This window comes from Cryptomeria japonica, chromosome 1, assembly GCF_030272615.1.
Source record: "Cryptomeria japonica chromosome 1, Sugi_1.0, whole genome shotgun sequence".
Taxonomy (NCBI): domain Eukaryota; kingdom Viridiplantae; phylum Streptophyta; class Pinopsida; order Cupressales; family Cupressaceae; genus Cryptomeria; species Cryptomeria japonica.
In genome coordinates, this window is record NC_081405.1 from 87756650 (window position 1) to 87770450 (window position 13801).

Here is a 13801-nt window from a genome sequence, read left to right on the forward strand (position 1 = left end):
GGAATATGTGGATGACGGATAATATGGAGATATGGATGGGGAATAAGATGGATTTCCCTTGTCAAAGGTAGAGGAAGGATAAGAGATATGGTATAGAATGGGATTGGGTGTAATGTGTTGAGATGGGATGGATGAAGGTATGATAGGTGAGTGGGAGATTATGGGATTAACTTGGTAGGTAGGTTCGTGAATTTCCATGAGCATCTTCTCATACCAAGCTTTGAAATTTTGGGTAGTCATGTTGAGAGTGAAGGATTAGATTGGAATTGGATGAATATGTTTTGGAGGGGAAAGATTATGAAGATGATGTTAAATGAAGATGAGGATTAGGACTTGGCTTGGAATGATGATGGATTAGATTTGATTAGGTTTGGATTGGATTTGATTTGGATTGGGATTGGTTCGATTGGATTGGTCCTTGGATTAGGAATTGGTTTGATTGGATTGGTCCTTGGATTAGGACTTGAGTAGATTGGTACTTTGATTAGGACTTGATTTGGTTGGCTCTTGGATCAAGACTTTATTTGATTAGATTGGTTGATTTATTGAATGGATTGGATTGAATTGGATTAGATTGGATTGAATTGGATTGGATTGGATTGGATTTGATTTGATTTGATTGGATTGAATTGGATTAGATTGGATTGAATTGTATTGGGTTGGATTGGATTGAATTGGATTAAATTGGATTGAATTGGATTGGATTAGATTAGGTTGGATTTGATTTGATTGGAATGGTCCTTGGATTAGGACTTGATTGGATTTGGATTAGATTAGATTGGTTGGATTTGATTGATTGGAATTTTGGACATTTGATTGGATTAGAGGGAGAATGATTATGGAAGAATGGATAGATAGAAGGAAGAATAAAGGGGGAGGCTACCCAAAGTCAGATGAATGATTTGGACAAAAATATTGGTTGAGGAAGGATGATTGTTTGAATGGATGGAAGTAGATTGGGGGTTGGAGAATTTATTGGATAGATAGAAGTGGATTAAAGATTTGATGATGACAAGATGGAATTTGGAAAGAGGGGTGATTGATTGGTTGTGGGGGATGGAATTGGCAAGAGATGTCAAGTAAAGAAAACACAATGGTCAAAAGAAGTTAGAATCAAAAGACGCTCATGCTCCTTCACAACATATCCTATGGCGAGAAAAGACAATAGTCAGTGGGTCCCAATTGGTTTCCCAGCTATGCTTACCTAGAGCAGACACTTAGATGCTTGACCCCACTGGCTCCCGTCCATGACACTCACTTCTCTAGGACATCCAAGCATCAATTCCCATGAAAAAATCCTCATGGAAAACTTTGTGTCTCTACTGAGGGTCGTAAAAATATGGGCGGCTTCAGAGGTCCAACCTCCTGCACCAATGACTAGAAAGTTTTTTGGCCACTATGCACAAGGTGTTTAGTATGGCTTCCTGTTGGGAGCTACCCTTTGTAGTTGCGCAAACGCAATTGAGGCCTATAGCCCAACGAAGCACCAAGAACTTAGTAGTCATGCAAGCATGATTGAGATCTCTAGGATCCTACTAAGCACTCAATGTGAGAGTGAACTCTCATATAGCCCCAACCATTGAACCTTTCATCATCAATGACTTATTTATTATAGTGAGTTGGGAACTCCAGGTCCGGGTGTACTCACTTGGGTCGTTCCCCTCTCACCGGCTCAAAGAGCAAGTTGGGAGGGAAGGCCCGCTAAGGGTAAACATGCAACAAACATGAAAAACTTGGAGGGTCTGGATTTCTGATTGTCTAGATAGACAAGAGCATACTCTCCTACCTTTACGCTTTTCACAAACACAAAAAGAAATGGTTTATTTACCCTCTAATTAGATCAATGTGCCTAAGAAAATTATTAAAATGACACAATGTTTTCTTGTATCTCCTTAGGCAACCTGCAAAACAACTTGATTAGTAGTTTGGAAATGAAGTCTTCAACAAGCATCCTGCAAAAGACAAAAGAATGACAAAAATATTTTTTTAATTTTTTTTGGGGAATGAGTAGAAAAACAAGAATAAAAACTTTTCTACTAATGACAAATGTGGATTTGGAGGAAAATTTGATGGGTAAATGGGGTTTGATTAGGTTTTTGCCACTTTCTAAGGGATAGGCAAGCATAAAATGGGGATTTTAGAGGAGAGGTGAAGGAATGGAAAAATTTGTCCAAGAGGAACAAATAAAAAAAAATTTGGAGATAGACAATATGGAAAAATTTGGAGGTGATTGGATAAAAGTGGAAGAAGTTATGGCATACCCTAGAAATAGAGAAATGTGGGATTTCAGGCTTCAAAAAGTGGAATTTGGGATAAGGCCCTCAAGGAAGGAAATGCACAAAATGAAATTGCGGGGGATCTAGTGAAGTTTGGAGGAAAACAGAGTGAAGATAAAGAAGATTAGCAGACAGTCGTGCTAATGCGCAAGTGGTCGCACCAACAGACAAAATATTAATATTTAAACAGATAGTAAAGAACAAATGCAGACGTGTTGATTAGCAGGCGCTTGCGCTGATGCGTGGGCACTTGCGTCAAAACAAATAGAGTTCGCACCCAAAAATTAAAATTAAAATTTTTAACAAAAACACTCACGCTATTCGCAGAGCGGTCACGCTGAAGCGACAATTGAAAAGAAATAGAAGGGAGAAGATAGAAGAATGAGGAGGAGATAGATGAATTTTAGCGGCGATTACGCTGAAGCACAATGAGGCACCTTTTTTTTTTGAAATTTCCTGTTGTCGCATCAAAGCCGAGGCGGTCGCTGATCTAGAAAATGGTCACGCTAATGCGCGTGCGCTCGCACTGAAGCATGAACCTGCAAGAAACCTTCACAAAAAACTCAATTTTTTGTTAAATTCGGGACGTGGGTCCCATCGGGCATGCTAGAATGTTTCACAATAAAATGGTTAAGGCATGATTAATATTCAATAAAACCAAAATCCATTTAAATGAGATGTCAAGAAAGATTAAACAAGAACATCATGAAAACAAGACAACATAAATGGAATATACTCATGAAGCTCCCATTGCAAGTATCTCTTCCTTGCCCTCCTCGCCTCCATGAACTTTGCTAGCTCCAAAGTTTGACTAATGGAGTGATTGTGGTTTGCTCTCCTTGTGCTCAACAAGATTAATGGATTGACATTTGGATTGGATTATGATAGATTGATGAGGATTTGGATTAGAAGAGGATGAGAGAAGAAATAGACAACATGACAATGCATGAGAAGTGGATGATTTGTGAGGAGAATAGGCTTCAATTTATAGATTGGAGAAGGCTAATGGAGGGCCAAGATTGATTTGATCATAAAGGGTTGAGATTGATTTTAGATAGAAGACATGGATCAAGGGTGCCTTGGGAAAATAAACAGGAATATAAAATTCCTTGGGAAAAAGGGGGGAGAAATTTGAATTTCAAATATGAGGAATTAAAAATTCCAAAATAAGGATGCGTTGAGGGATTCAAAGAAATTTGAATTTCTTTGAGAGACTCAATGTTGATGTGACATGAATGGGAATTAAAAATTGAGGGATAATGATAATCATGATTATGAGAGATTCTAGAAGGATTGGTTAGGTTGAGTGGGATTAAGAAAAATGATTTGTAGGAATCACATGACTAGGTTAATTAATTAGAATTAATTAACTGAGAGGGGTTAGAGGAAATAATTATTGGAGGGACTCTAGAAGAATAATTAATTTATTTGATAAATTAATTATTGGACAATAGTGACAAGATTAATTAAATTAGATTTAATTGATTTTGAGAGGAATAAGGATAACACAATTAAATTAATTAATTATGTTGATAGGCTTAAATTAATTAAATATTAATTTTAGGTGTCTACAACTATAAGGGTTCTTAAATTTTTCCTGCATACCTTACCTATTGTTGATTTGTGCCAAATCTTGAGGTAAGTCACTTGCTGTAGTTTTAATTTTTGAAATCTATATGTGACTAATTTTTTTTTGTCTTATTTCATTCTAAAATAATTCTATTATTATCTGTTAAATGAAGGCATGGATATTGAAAAATTGTCTTGCATTGCAAAAAAAATAAAATATGAGAGTTGGCACATTGTCTTCAACAAAAAGAATGCACCTTACTCAACAACTCAACAAGGAGAATGAGAGTTGCATTTGCATATTCCATGGCTACTGTAGAGCCCTCCACACAATGAAAAAAAAGGCAGAAGGCATGACCAACACGAAGCATATTGTTGACGCTATATAGTGTCTGCTCAAATTTTAGGTTGAGTTGGCAAAGGGGAGGGACATGCCCTTCACAACTCCACCTCCCTCTACAAACCGATAACATTTTATTTATTTAATTATTTATGTACATAATTTTGTTTATTTTTGTGCCATGTTTGATTGTTATTGTTAGGCCCAATATGGAAAGCTAATGTACATATTTATTTATGTACATATTTATTGTTAGGCCCAATATGGAAAGCTAATGTACTGAGAGGGGAGGGGTGAATCCATACTTCAAATCCTTTCTTTTTCAATATCTTTACTGTTATGCATAAACCAAAAACTGTTGTAACATAACATAAAGCTAAAACAAATAAATAACAATCATACATGATTCACTCCATAACACATATATTTTGGTTACGTAGAAACTCTTGGTTAGAGAGAAAAACTGCGGTGGGGATGGCACCCACAACTTCACTACTGCAATAATAAAGGTTGCTCGGTTAGAGCTATATGTTCAACTATTTCTGATAGCTTATCCTGTTAGGAGTATTGAGATCGTTAGATCTACCTTGCTAAAGGATTTTACAACACTTAAACTCTGATCCTCAATTCATGCTGTATAAATAGATATCTTATGTCGGTGATCTGGTTCATTGCTTCGATCTTACAAACATGATTTATTGAATGAAAAACCATGCAAAATGTTTCATTGGATAGATGACCTCAAAATCATACAAAATCTTTAAGTGCAATTTCCAATGTGATAACGGTTCTTTGTTCCTTGATCTTGTAACACGTTTTCCCATGTGTGTCTAGGTTCAATGAATCTGGTAACACGTTTCACTCGGTGTGTGTTAACTCGGTATACCAGTTTTGCTGCTTGATAGACATAGAATGTTACTCGGTAGACAGCTCGGTGTATACTAGGCTCTGTGACTACTTTCTTCTATAACCGACTGCACTGTGCTTACCGACTGAATATTTCGATAGTAGTAACCGACTAGAGTATATAGAATGACTTTGGACATAAAACTAATGGCAACTTAGTAAGTAGTAACAATTTATCACTAATTTTATTAGTGAAATAATAAGTACAGGTGACATATTTAAAATTCTCCGTCACTCATGCTAATGAACATATCTGATTTAATATTATTCTTGGTATATTTATTAGTATTCTCTACAAAAGAGTTCAAAGGGTTTGTTTAGGCAATGTTCTGATAGGTGCACAATAAAATAATAGCAATGAACATGTTTCAATGAAGGAGACTATTATTAAGAAGGCAAGGGTCAAAGAAAACCATACTTTAGATGAAGAAAAAGGAAAAGAAAATATGGATTAAGTTTAAAACATAGAGAAGTGATGGTTGCTCATGAATCTCTTTTCTAAATTAAAAAAACTTGAATTGATGGTCAACTATGTGAATATTTTTTGATTTAATACCTTGATATTTGTTTTTTCTCTTTGTACTAGTATTTGATGTTGTTGATTTGTTAAGGTTTTATTTAGCTTCATGGAATAGGGGAGAGTAATATGCTTGTTTAAATCTCAAGACTATTTTCATGTTTGATTCATTTTCAAAATAGTTGTCATTAATTTCTAGAAGTTTAAATCAATAGTTTACCTGCTTCTACCATATGCCAACAGATTTATTACATCTAAGAAAACTTCTAAACAAAAAACCTCTTTCGCCCTTCTTACAAGGATAGTAAATTTCACTATGCTCAATTACACTATATTACTTTTTTTTTCCAAACAAATCATTATTTCTAGCTGCAAAGAAAAACAATTTAGCCTTTTTAAAATTTGTTAATATAACATAGTCTCAATAGGAGTTCTTCCTTTTTGAAGAGGTTCTAGCAAATTTCCATTACCATAGCTAATGTCAACTTTCTTGTTTGCATGAAATTTCAAAAATCGTAAAGCTTACAAGTAATGTTCAAAATGGTGTTACCAACAACTATAATTTTTTGTGAAAACTAAGGAAGATTTATTCCTAAATTTCTGCTCTCTTATCCATTAATACATAACACTTCACCTTTTTTATTCAATTGTATAAAATTTATTTTATGTCATCAATCAAACTCTATTTCTTTTGTAGCGAAATTATAATTATAAGAATTAAGATCTGACTACCTAATCTACATAAGGTGTCACTCTCATATGAAATTAGATTTTTTTTTTCAAAATGTAACCATATGTCCCCATCCATTTAAGGAATTAAATTTATATCCTAAATCTCATTCTCTTTACAGTTTGAAGAATCCCATTAATTCTCTCCCATTCCTTTTCTTTTATTCTTCATTCACACGTTTGTAGAGTTTTTCAATCATGTATTAATAAGATAATGAGTTGCGCTGTAATATTTTTTTTTTCTATGTATCTTGAACTTCATATATTATTAAATAAATAGGAATGAAAAAATCAAAATTAATTGGAATGTAAGAAAGAGTAATCTATCTTCGAAAAGAATCTCATACTTTTGACAAGAGAATATAACATAAGGAAAATGACAAAAAACTGATGTTGAGAATGTGGATAATCTTAAGATGATTGATAAGATAAAAAAAATAAAAATAGGTTAGGGATTAACAGACCATGTTCTAATGTGATACACAAGACTTCTAAGACCTAAATTTTTTTGCATGTTATCTACATTCCCAAAAGCACAAATATTTTACTATAAGTAAAATTTAGTCTTTGACAAAATAAAATAAAGATTATAACAATGATTTGTGTGAGTATGACTCCTACATATATACAAGTAAAGTTATTTTAATGTTATCTTATTTTCTTTTCTTTTTTGAATTGTCAGGGGACAAACTTCATAATTGATCAGTGATATTGGCATGGCATGCCCTTCCATACCAGTCCAATACCATGTGGTTAAAATGTTATCTTTCTCAAGGAATGGTAGAGTTAATATTTTTAGGTTAAATACCAATGTCACATGGATGTGCAGTTGCAATGGTAAAACATACCTAGTGAAAACAACTTATCTTTCATTCCTTCTCATCATAAACTATCATATGACTTAAACAAGCAACAATACTTTTTATCAACTTCTTAAATGATCATAATGTCGTCGTAACAAAACCATTTTGTATAATTTTTTCAAAGTCCATGGAATGGAATCTAGCAAGACAATTCATCCAAAGTCTTAAAAAGCTTTGGGATTCAAATGCCATTTATTTTACAATCATGTCCAAAATTGACACTCCCAATCAAATAAGATATGAATGATTTCTCACCCTTTCACAATTTGATTGCATGTAAAACGATAAAATTAAAATTGTAATTAAATAAGATATGTATGTATTATTTATACATAAAAAAATGTTTACAAAATATATATTGTAATTCAAATTTGTATACACAAAAAAATACTATTTTAGACATAAGATATTGTAATTAAAATTATTGTTTCTTTTGTACCTAAATATATAGTTTTCTATTGAGTAATCCTTGCATCCCTTTCTGATGCAAGTGCTAGTTCATCCATTACGCCTTATAAGATTTTGGGGACAACTTTAATTTTGGGGCTTCTCTAGGTAGAAGTGCATCAATTTGGTTCAGTCTTGTGACAAAAATCGAGACAAACGATCAACTCAACAAAATAACCTTCCTGTAGCTCATGCGTTCCCTTCGTTCTTCATCTTCTACAGAACTCGAACTAGGACGAGAAGATCAAAGTCCAGGCAATCTGTTTTCTCCATCCGAGGTACATCATTTTATCCTGGCACAGCTAGCGTATCTCGACAGCCATGAAATGGCCAAAGCAAATAACCCCCGGTTATGTGGCTCAAATGATAAGGGCGGAAAAAAACGTGGGGAAAGCTCTGGGCATCTTCAACTCTGCAATAGGCGAATACCCAAATGGATTTAAGCACAACGAGGACACTTTCGGCCTCATGATTGGCAGGCTCGCCGCTGCAGGCCAGTTTATAGAAGCAGAATCGCTCCTAATCAAAATGACCATCGAAAAGGTACGCTGCCCAGAAGACATATTCGTTACGATGTGCAGGGCATATGGAAAAGCACATCGACCCTTCGAAGCCCTCAGAACTTTTCACAGAATGAAAGATTTCGAGTGTAAACCTACTGTGAAATCCTACGCGGTCATATTTGCAATCTTGGTTAGGGAAAACCATCTTAAACTGGCCTTTAAATTCTACGACCACATGAAAAAAGTGGGCATTGGACTAAATATCTACACCTACAATATTCTGCTGAAGGCACTCTGCCAAAAACCTAGCACCCTAGACAGGGCAATTAAGGTATTTAGGGAAATGCCTGAGAAGGGTTTCGTGCCTGATGCATTTTCTTACAATATCATAATTGATGGTCTCTGTAAGAATAACAGAGTAGCTGAGGCAGCGGAGCTTGTTAAAGAGATGGACGGTCGTAGCTGTGCCCCAGATGTGGTCACTTATTCCACCCTAATACATGGGGTATCAAGTTTGGGTAATGTGGATGGTGCACTAGAGCTGCTGCAACACATGCTCGCCAACAATGTCAGTCCAAATGTTGTCACTTATACATCAGTCATGACCGCCCTCTGCAACGCTGGGAGGTCTTTGGAAGCCTTAGAGTTTCTGAGGCAAATGAAGAGTAAAGGGGAGAAGCCTAATATGCATAGTTTTACTACTTTGATTCATGGATTTTGCATGGAAGGGAAAATTCAGGACGCGCAAAATATTTTTGATCAGATGAAGCTTAGGGGCTGGAAGCCGGATGCACCATTGTATGGGAAGCTTATAGCTGGTCTGTGTGCTGAGAGTAGGTCAGAAGATGCTGCCAGTCTTTTGGATGAGATGGCTCTGAATGATGTTGTGCCAAACAGGGCCACCAAGCATATTCATGAGAATATGCATAACGTTGTTGTCCAGGGACTTTGTAAGGAAGGGGGTAGACAGAATAAGGCTTTCCAGGTTTATTTGAATATGGTAAATAGTGGCATTTGTCCTAGTTTCGAGACCTTGAATTTGATGGTAGATAGATTTTGTAAGAGGGGTGATGTGGACAAGGTTGATCGAATTCTTCGTGACATCTTGGCTAATGGCTTTCTTCCAAATAGTTTTACATGGGCTGCTATAGTACGAGCGTTCTGGAAGAAAGGAAATGTGAGAGAAACAGCCTTCTTGCTTCAAGATGAGCTCACACATCAAATTCTGTAGCTTTTCAACCCGGTACACTTATACAGACTGCAGCAGGAAGAGGCTGGGCGTAAGTCACAGGCGAAGTTGGTGGAAGAGAGTCTGCATCAGATGATGGGGTTTCTAAGCCTAACTGGGATAGAAAGCTCGGTGGTGCATTCTTGGTACACAGGTTAGTGTTAAAGTTTACTGAGCAAAAAAATTCAACTGTTATGAGTGAAAGTAGCCAAGTTTTTTTAGATCTCTCAAAAACAGTATATCTGTAGAGACACCTAGTCAGCGGGCATGCGTAGACTACTACGTAGATGACTGGTTGCTCTTCTTTGAACTGTTTAAAATGGTACGATCATGATTAGCCGATAGGCTGCATATAGTGTGAGGTTTCAGCTGAAACCTGTCTCACGCCTCCAAACCTGTCTTTTTGCCCGATAAACTGCGTAGAAAACAAGCTCCAAACAATTAGAAATTCCGGTAAAAAACATTTTCAGTGGTGATAGATCGGATTGTTATGCTTGCAGTAAAGGCAGTATCGCTGGATTTGATTCATTGATAGCTGTCATTTATTATTTCAGGCTCAGAAATCTAAATCAATCAATGCTGAATTCATCACCATCGATCACTGGCCAGATATTTAGTGTGACAAACCTCTGGGCATTCACATCCAAAACTTTCCAAAAATTCTTATCATTCTTGTCAATCTCCTCCTTGTTTTGGGAAAGACCCATCATGGGAGCATGGGAGCCACCGCCATCTGAAATAACAAAGCAAAGCTGGAGGACTGAAGTTCTTTAGAGTTCCATCCGCTACTCTATCAGAGCCCTCTCTATTAAGCTCTTGCCCAACGGTTTGTCTTTCTGCACAATGTATCAGACGATGGCCCTAGATTCTATAAACAAAAACCCATTTTTCAACTTCAAAGATCTTTGCCAATGATATATTTTAACAGGCCATCTACTTTTTTTTGGTTTTTGCATTTGGCGATTTTTCTTGTAAGTTTCTGGTGAATGCCCTTTCACAGCCATTGGTAAGGCTAAGCCTGAAAAAAGCCTGAAAAATAAACTGGCTTTCCAGCATGGGCTTGAGATGCTTTAGGTAGTTGACCTTAGCAGCAACCAACTTTCCAGGGATTTGCAAACAGGGTTTTTAAATCAGGCGTCCCTAAGCAGCTTACTCTGTCTCATAACAGATTTACTTCCATCCAGTTGCCTGGAAATTATGGGACTAATGCATATTTGTATCATTCTGACATTCTCTTTTTTCCATTGTACCAATTGTTGGCTGTTCGCTTGCCTTATTGTTCACTTGAGTTCTTTCCAAAGCTAACTTTGTATTATTCTGCATTAAAATCAGATTATTTTTAGTTACTTCACTTTCTGTATTAGTAGTTGGACTATGCAACATTTCTTTTATCAGAACCAAAATTAGATTCATGATTTGTTTTCATAACCATGTTAACGGCACAAATTATTATTACTTTGTATTGTGGAATCAAATGTTCAGAAATTCTATTCTAAAATAAGCAAAAAAATGTTTTCTGATTTTGACAAGTTAACTTTTAAGCAGGCTTTATTATAAGTATTACCCAAAATGTGTTTTGTACAGAGTTTGATCTTGACTGTTTTGTTGTGATTTTGACTGTATATGTCTAAAAAATTACTTAATTTTAATTGAAGTTCACATTCTCAGACTTGACTCAACTTGGCAAACCAAAAAACAATTGTCTCAAAATATTTCAGATTTATTTTGCTTTGTTTAAAAATATTACATATCTTATTCATTAATTTATATCAGCTTTGAACTTTTTTTAGCACCACAATCCAGAAATGTTCATTGACTATCATCTCAAAGGAAGACTCTACTTTTCTTTTTTCATTTATTTTGTTCACAGAGGGCCTGTCCATACCTGGGATGGCATGAGACGTCGACCCTGCGTTTCTAGAACATTTCCTTTACAGGATAGGGGCTCTGGGATAGTTCTGAGACATTTTTGAAGCTCCCATCTAACATAAATTGAAACAAAGAACTCTAAAACAATAAAAAACACTTTTCTATGAGCAAAAGGTAATAATTATATGGTAACAACTTATTTTATAATGCTTAGTGTTGAGACATTGACCAGCTAGGACTCAAACCTAGGACCTTCCATACGCTGCTGGAGTGCTCTACCACTGAGCTACTGGCCCCTCTTGGACCAGTCCATTGTCGGTCCGGGTGTGGCTTATTTTCAACACCAACACCCCCCCTTAAGCCACACCTCTCGTGTGCTTGGGGCTCCTAGCCTGGACCTGGCTCTGATACCATGTTGAGACATTGACCAGCTAGGACTCGAACCTAGGACCTTCCATACGCTGCTGGAGTGCTCTACCACTGAGCTTCTGGCCCCTCTTGGACCAGTCCATTGTCGGTCCGGGTGTGACTTATTTTCAACACCAACACTTAGAATATACAAATATTGAAGTCCATGTATGTCTGGATAAGAAAACTGAGTTCTACCATTAGTTAAAGACAATGGGCTCTTTAAACAAGGAAGGAGTGACCTCTAAAATTTTAAGGACGACTTTTCAGTGTGAATTTTTTTTTTGTTTCTAATAGAAGTCTCTAAGTCAAGGAGGGATTTCAAGCTGAAATAATGAATTATATGAAGATTTAAACCTTAGAGAACCTTCTAGAATTCTGAGTTAAGGTGCATATGGACACCCAGGTCTTACAACATATTCACAAGGATTGTTGCAGTCTCAAAGGCTCAGTCAGTGTAAATCATTTCAGCAAGCAGTACAATTTAACAGTAACCCATGTGAATCATCCATATTGTTGGTCTATATTGAGTTGTATAACTCCACGGTTTTGGACACTCCTTTAGTAGGCACTCAAAGCTTACATAGAAAATATATCCTATATATATACCACTAATTTGAGTTGTCCTATGAAAATAGGAGAGCATTTTATATTCAGGTAGGTAAGGTACAAACCCCTGTTCCATAATCAATCAATGGTAGGCATGTTATGGTGTGAACTCTACAACATCTACAACTGATTTTATTATTAAATATAGTAACCTCCACCAGTCATCTATTCCTTTGTGCTTTGATATTTCAGAAATTTGTCTGTAATTGTCACTAGTGGCTGCATCGTGGCCTTTTAGTGCCTTTCTAAATTTAGTTTTCTCGTTTTTGGTTTTATGGTAGAGTGTTTCTATGAGAGGAGTTTTATTTAGGATTGTCTAGTTTGGGTAATATTTCTAGGAGTACTCTTGTTGTGTGTTTTAAAGCTCAGTAAATAAAGGATTGAAATGGACTCTACAGCCTGCCCTGTTGCTGCATGAGATTTTGTATCCATTTTAAAAATTTAATGTAATAGATTATAGAGTAGAGAATTGATGAACTATTTGTATGATTAATTTTGTTGTGTTCTTTGTTGTTTTGTTTTAACTTCTTATTCATTATGAACTGGTTTTGAGTGTGTACTTGGCACTTGCAATAATAGTTGTTGCATCATTCTCAATCAGGCTGTGAGTATGATCTCTTGTTTTGTTTTATTTGTTTTAGCTTACTATTTCAAGTATGAATTGCAGGATCAGAAGATCCAGATATGTGTGTTAAATCTATGGGAACAGAGATTCGTCTGCATCATTTTTTCACAACTTAAGCAAGGAATGCCAATATGCAAAACCTTATTATCAGCACATCATGAATACAATCATTGAGATGAATAATTTCTTCTTCCACTCACTTGTTCCCCTGCCTGAAAAACACTTTTGTTGGTGCAACATGTTCATGGTGCCGTGATGCTATCGAAGGTAAACAATTATTTGTAATTCCTTCAGGTTGTGTTTGGATGCCCATCACAGTTTCTCTTGTCCATCAGCAGTTAAGTTCCATTTTGATGAATAAGGATGTATTATTTATTTTTTAAAAGAATATAAACTTAAAATCACTACTTTCTCACCACTTTATCTGCACCCTTTTGCTTCATAAGATGAACTATTTTTAATTTATGCAGCATTTATCTTGACTATCATACTTCTGTGCTAGAAAACTATCTTCAGTTTGTTGTTAAAGATCTACAAAATGCCTCTATAGAGACTGGTTGTGTAACATATCAATTGATAGAGGAATTCCTCTTATGCGACTACCATGAGGCAAAGAAGACGACAAAGATATTGATATATCCAAGAGAGTATGCTTGATAATACTCTATACTTAACATCTATGAGTAAACTATAAGCATCTACCAAAAGTAAATCCCCGCGTTCAACCATGAATTTTCTCAAATAAAAGAAATTGAATTTGATGTTTCCATTAAATTTGTTGTTTCCTCCCTTAGTGTAAATTGAAGCGAATAAAAAGAATATTTATCTAATGATTATAATATGAACTGAGCAGTTTCTTCCTCTGAAAATAATGCAATCTTTAGAGAGATTTAGCTTCATATGCATCATCAA

At 35.7% G+C, this 13801-nt stretch overlaps 1 protein-coding gene across 2 annotated transcripts; it reads left to right on the forward strand.

Moving 5' to 3' along the window:
- Positions 1 to 7705: 7705 nt before the first annotated feature.
- LOC131041944 (pentatricopeptide repeat-containing protein At5g46100) lies at positions 7706 to 13554 on the forward strand. Of its 2 annotated transcripts, none has more exons than XM_057975219.2 (2): positions 7706 to 10204; positions 12932 to 13554. In XM_057975219.2, exon 1 carries the CDS (start codon positions 7969 to 7971, stop codon positions 9379 to 9381), a length of 1413 nt encoding a protein of 470 aa, XP_057831202.2. In that variant the 5' UTR covers positions 7706 to 7968; the 3' UTR covers positions 9382 to 10204; positions 12932 to 13554. The 2 variants fall into 2 exon arrangements, with proteins under 2 accessions (XP_057831202.2, XP_057831201.2); XM_057975218.2 differs by having other exon boundaries at positions 7706 to 9532; positions 12932 to 13452.
- The last annotated feature ends 247 nt before the right edge of the window (positions 13555 to 13801 follow it).